Below are 5,854 nucleotides of genomic sequence, written 5' to 3'. Positions count from 1 at the left end.
GAACTAGAGTTAGTAATACCCATTATAGAGTTTAGATCTAATGGTATTTTTAAAAAAAATACCCTCAAAGAAATGGTTAGAGCTTGGGGTAGTACGGCTCAAAGATATCGCATTCTACCAGACAACCAGTAAAGTAAATATATCTTTACAAAGGAAGGTTCAAAGGGTAACATCTACCTATCCTATTTAGGGATCGGCCGTTGAATACAATTGTGTTGTTTTTACTCCCAAAGATCATTTTTCATTCATGTGGGGCGATTGTTGGAAATTTTAGCACATAATAGCATTTTAGGTGGCTATGTTGTGGTACAAATATATGTGGGGTCCACTTCCAATCTGAGTCGGGTCAAAGTGGATTTAAGTTCTTTTAGGTGAAATGAAGAAAACGATATATTTTATGCTCAAAGTAAATAATGAATGAATGAGAAATTAAGTCTCAAAATAGGCACATTTGAGTTGAAAAAATAGTATAATGATTAGGCTACGTTATACTAAATTTACGAACTGCATTTTTTCAATTGAGACGAGAAGACACTCCTTCGAAAGAAATGAGAAGTGTGGGCATTGACAGTACCACACCAGAAGTAATCACACATTCCGGTAGAATTTAGCCGGCGCCATTCGACCAGAAAGTGGAAGTAAATTTCACCTTCTGGTGGAATTGGATTTGCCAATTCCACTAGAAGGGTGAAATTCCACCTCGAGACTGAGAGGTTAATATCTCCTTCTGATGGAATTAATTCTGCGTTCGCTTTTCACGTTTAGTACTTTTGGGGTGTTACTTTTCGGATGTACTATTCTGAAATGTGTTAATTCTAATTCATAGGAATTAATTTCTATTAATTTCAATTTATTCTTTGAGAATTAACATTCTTAGCGACAATGTTAAATTTTAAATCAAATTGTCTATAAGGTTACAAAAATTGATTTTAAATCAGTGATTAATGCTATGTTAATTTTTAATTTGACCTACTCTCCTATGTATATCAAGTTGAACAGTTGATTTTAAAATACACACTACAAAATTACTTTCTCTTTTGAAAATATCTCTCTTCCTAAACTTTTGCTCTTCCTCCTCTCTTTTCATTTGACCAACTCTCCTTGTCTTGTTTGCTAGATTCAATTGTTGAGTGCTCAACTTAGGTTTTTAAAAGAAAATGTGGGTGTTACATGGCTCGAATTTGATCACTACAATCGATTCTGATATTAAAAGAAAAAAAAAATCTCTTTAGCAAGAACCGAAGAACCAATATGAACAATCAAATACTCGTAGATGGCAATTAACCAGTTTTTCTACTTGCAGCCTGGCCTGACGATGATTACATTATATTTCCACCCTCCCAATCTTCTTCGTTTTTTTTTTCTCCAGAATTTACAAACCTTTGGCCTATTTACCCCATTGATCCACCATAGCATTGTTTAATTTGTTGGTGTCAGAAGACTTGGGGCAGAGGCCTACCTTCCAGGAATGACTTGAACAGCACTAGCGACCTCTCTGGTTGCGAGAATGGAGCTTCGTGAGAAGCCCCTCTGATGGTTGCAAACGACAGAACATTATCGTACACTTCAGTCCATCCACCAACCTACAACATAACACACAACAAACATTATTATATATAACCCCACCCACCCAATTCAAGTCTCTCAACAGGAGTGTACAAGTATAGTATATATTTGTTGGGCGGAGGCTGGTAAGGACCAAGTCTAGCACTTAGGTGGCTGGGGGATTGTTGGGTTTAAAGGACCAAGTTCAGCATTCAGTGCCTCGAAAATATGTGGCAGTATAAAGAAATAAAGTTGTGTCTTTGCTACTAACTATATAGCTTTTGGCATAAGTGGTAAACGCTTGGTCTAACAATATTATTCACCTGCTGTCCTGCAAACCAAACTCTGTATGGTACAGTGGTGTTCATTCTCAGCTGTCTTGCAAGCCCATGGACGAGGGTGCGGCTTCCAGTAAGCGGGATAACAGAATCTTGGTCGCCGCTGCATGCATTTGAAGCACAGCATACTATGTTTTAGTGTAGCACTGGGATACATATATATGGTTGATTGAGTGGTTAAACCCCTAGTCTAGTACCTGTAGATTAGCACTGGGATCCCCTGCTTCACAAGCAATCCAACAATCGAGATTGTAGGTATCTCTATGTTCAGCAGCTCATAATCAAGAATGCTGCAATATAAATTAAAGGTTGAACTTTAATAAGTAACAGATTAATAAATTTGGATATTTGAAGATGAGATCATATGCTTACGTGCTGCAAACAGACCAGCTACGAACTCCCACGAGCCTGGCACCCAGAGCCTTCTGCACATCTTTTCGGTTCAAGTAATTCACAGTCTCATCTTCCACGCACACATCTATCTTCTCCACGTTTTCCTAGCATTTGTCATCGAATGGAATGCCCTAATCAAAATCAAAATCTATGGCGCGAGCATGGCAGATGAAGTGTACAAGCGACTCACCTGAGGACTGATCCTCTTGGACTGGGAAAGCACAGATGAAATGCAGACATCAAGAGTAACATCATATTTGTCCACAAATTTACTGGTTTCCTTGCTCACTAGGCGCATCACTTTAGAACACGCGGGCGACACAGAATCTCTGTAATACTCGCTAACATACCGAGAATAATTGCACACTTCACTGAACAATCTGTACGTCGAGTCTGATATCAAACCATGGGACCAGAAGTACTCTGCCCTTGAATTGAAGTCAGTGGCAAATTCAAGAACCGGATTACCCAGCTGCGAAGCAAAACATAAAGGCCTGCCTACTTAGAGATTCAGATGAGCATAGCAATTAGCATGCATGCATATTCACACCAAAATGACTTCCATCCCCCAATCAAATCATGCTACTTTCTTTCTATGATTATAAAGCATTTGATGAACTAACTAAGGCAAGGATGATGAGTATCTACGAGGAGGCAGAAACAAACTTACTGCAACTCCTTTGAGATTGAACAGTGGTTTCTTTTTGTTGAATTCAATCATAAGCTTAGCAAGTTGAGGTACATAATGGCCTGTTATCAGCATCAACAACCCAAAAAGTGATGAGAGCTGAGGGGGAATCATGTTTTATTTAATTTAGAGCTTTTTGGCACATCACCATATCTTTATCTTTATATATATATATATGCAGCAAAGATACCTGCATAACTTTCCCCAGTTATGAACAAATTGCTTTTTATATACTGGGGAAATTTGTGGAACCAGCGCATCAAGAACACCAGATTGTCCCTGGCTTAACAAATCAAAAGCAAACTCAACTTTAGATCTTACACATTCATCATGCAATTTATTAGCCCAAAAAAAAAAAAAGAAACCTGAATGAATATTCTGTGTTGGCTTTTGCTTTTTATGAGGGAAGGTAATCAAGATTCAAGAATTAATTAATTAATTAATTACTAATGCAGAGCACATGGTACTAAAGAGAAGAGAAGAGAAGAAAGCAAAAGACTTTTGAGAAAGATTGAAAGAAACCCCATGTGCGTGAAGTTCATTAAAACATACATACATACATACATACCTGTGACCTTATCATTCACAGTCTCATAAGAGGAAGTATGATTTGCATACGAAAACCCCACACCGATTGGACTCTCTAGGTAGAGCATATTTGCCTCTGCAATGTTTCAACAAAACATAATTTCTTAATTTGCTCATTAAATTAAACACCACAGCTTTTCTAATTTAATCATATACTAAAACCATATATACCTAAGTTCCAGCTATGTGCATTCTTAACAAGAAACTGTCCACTTGGTCTGAAGGGTCCATTTTCAGAGAATGCTCCAACCCCCAGAGAAGAACACCCAGGTCCTGCAGATAATAATAAATACTTAGATTAAAGCTCAAATCTTTTTTTTTTTTTAAACCCCCATCCAGAAGATATATAGCTTCTGAGAAATGAAATGGCATTTTCCTTTGACCCAAAATTAAAGAAAGATTTGTTTGTGTACCTCCATTCAACCACAGAACCAGAGGCTTTGAAGCTGGATCTACTTGTGCCTCAACAAAGTAGTAAAAGAGGGACCTTTCCTCCTTCTTATCCACAGTAACATATCCTGAAAACTGCTGAAATCCCACCTCGGGTTGTCCTGGCAACTCAATTATCTTGTCTGGGTGAGGCGCCAATGCACACCCAATCTCCACAAAACAAACAACAACAACGCAAAACAAAGCAGCCATGGCCATTGCTTTTGAATTCATGGTGATCTCAGGAGAAAGAATGAAGTTAGCTGTGGGAAGAAGAAAGGGGAGCTGAGGTAATAGGTATATAAATATAATGCAGCGCAGCTGACTAGAGCGAGCGAGGTGTAAGTGGAGCGGAACTGGAAAGCATGTAGTAGTGATGGAGTTATGGCTGATGCTATTAAACTAATAGCATGCTTAAAACCATTTACTCATTTAATTATTGTTTTTTTTTTTTTTGCTGTCTCTAGGCATCAAGTTTTAATCAGAGAAGACATCCATTAGAGACTAAAATGGCCACAGATAAAAGGGCAATTGGGCCAACTTTTATATGGATTGCTTGTATTATATTTATATTTTACAATTGTTGTACTCATGTATTATTTCTTTCTCCAATTTTTTTTTTAGGCTCTAACATTCACTATTTTTTTTTTTGAAAATAAACATTCACTATTTCATTCAATCACAAAAATCATTCTTACCATTAATCCTAAGTTTTTTCTCAATTTTTTGTGGACCTATTATTTTAACACTATATTTTAATTATTTTTAATTTATTATCATTATAAAAATTATAGTTATAATTATTATTTTTTATTATATTTAAATTAAACATATTAAAATTAAAACAAATTTATAATTATAAATATTTACTGTTTTTTATAAGTAATTTTTACCAGGCAAATATTTAATAACAATTTAAAAAAATTGGTCGTCCACCATTAAAAAATAAATAAATAAATAAATAATGCAGTTGGCCATTGACGGCTAGTTGAAAAAAAAATAAAAATAAAAATAAAAATAAAATAAACTTCAATTGAGAGTGGCCGCAATTTGGCGGCTGCGTCTCACTTAAATTTTTTTTTTAACCTGCAAAATTTTGAGATATGAAAGATTTCCAAAAAAACTCACTCCCACATTTGTTAAGAACTTACTCCCTTAATTTTTACTATTCTAAAAACCCATGAAAATCTACAAATGGAGATGGCATGAGGGACGTTCGCAATCATTATTCAATGGTGTGTACGGAGTAAACCCCGCCTTATGAACTCAGAAAGCAAAGAGTCACAATGAGTAAATCAACTTAAGTTTTTCATAGTTGATTGTCTCAATCCAAGAAAGTCTAACCAACTTGATTGGGGTAGTCCTCTTTGTCGGCTTGTCCTATTTTACATATTCTATTAATCAAATCAACTTTTTTTTAATTTATTTGTTAAAATATTTTTTAATTAATTTTAAATTTTATTTATTGTGTTTAAAAGTACATTTAATTTAATTTTTTAATATACAAATTTTATATACTATGGAGTAATAATAAACATAACATTAAGAAAAATTAAATATATAGTAAATAACTTCAAAAGTCTCATTAACAAATTAAACACATAAAATTAGATGGAATGAGTATCATTTGTAATTACTAGGAGTTTATTCCATTGTTACCCTCTCAACTATAATGCTATTTTTATTTTTCGTTTTCATTTTTCAATTTTTTCACGTCACTTTTAAAACAATTTATTTTTAATTCTAAATATCTAAAACTACATCACTTTCAGAAACTTTACCAAACCTAGCTTTATTGCATTTAAAAGCATTCTGAACTAACAGTGAAATGCTTCTAAATATTAAAAATAAAAATAAAAATAAAAATAAAAGC

At 34.6% G+C, this 5,854-nt stretch overlaps 1 protein-coding gene across 1 annotated transcript; it reads right to left on the bottom strand.

The window, feature by feature from the left end:
- Positions 1-1,180: 1,180 nt before the first annotated feature.
- Positions 1,181-4,417, bottom strand: LOC116007531 (serine carboxypeptidase-like 45). The gene is made up of 10 exons (XM_031248244.1): positions 3,966-4,417; positions 3,724-3,825; positions 3,533-3,628; positions 3,155-3,247; positions 2,947-3,026; positions 2,467-2,748; positions 2,256-2,380; positions 2,081-2,173; positions 1,869-1,986; positions 1,181-1,583 (listed from the first exon to the last, which is right to left on the bottom strand). Exons 1-10 carry the CDS (start codon positions 4,213-4,215, stop codon positions 1,434-1,436), a joined length of 1,389 nt encoding a protein of 462 aa, XP_031104104.1. The 5' UTR covers positions 4,216-4,417; the 3' UTR covers positions 1,181-1,433.
- Positions 4,418-5,854: the final 1,437 nt, after the last annotated feature.

The sequence above is a fragment of the Ipomoea triloba genome, chromosome 2, assembly GCF_003576645.1.
Source record: "Ipomoea triloba cultivar NCNSP0323 chromosome 2, ASM357664v1".
In the NCBI taxonomy this organism is placed as follows: domain Eukaryota; kingdom Viridiplantae; phylum Streptophyta; class Magnoliopsida; order Solanales; family Convolvulaceae; genus Ipomoea; species Ipomoea triloba.
This window is presented reverse-complemented; position numbering and strand designations above follow the sequence as displayed.

Coding starts and splice junctions, on each gene's coding strand:
- LOC116007531 (XM_031248244.1), bottom strand. CDS start 4,215: ATGAATTCAAAAGCAATGGCCATGGCTGCTTTGTTTTGCGTTGTTGTT. Junction 3,248..3,532: donor TGTGAATGATAAGGTCACAG/GTATGTATGTAT, acceptor TGATTTGTTAAG/CCAGGGACAATCTGGTGTTC. Junction 3,027..3,154: donor AACTGGGGAAAGTTATGCAG/GTATCTTTGCTG, acceptor TGCTGATAACAG/GCCATTATGTACCTCAACTT.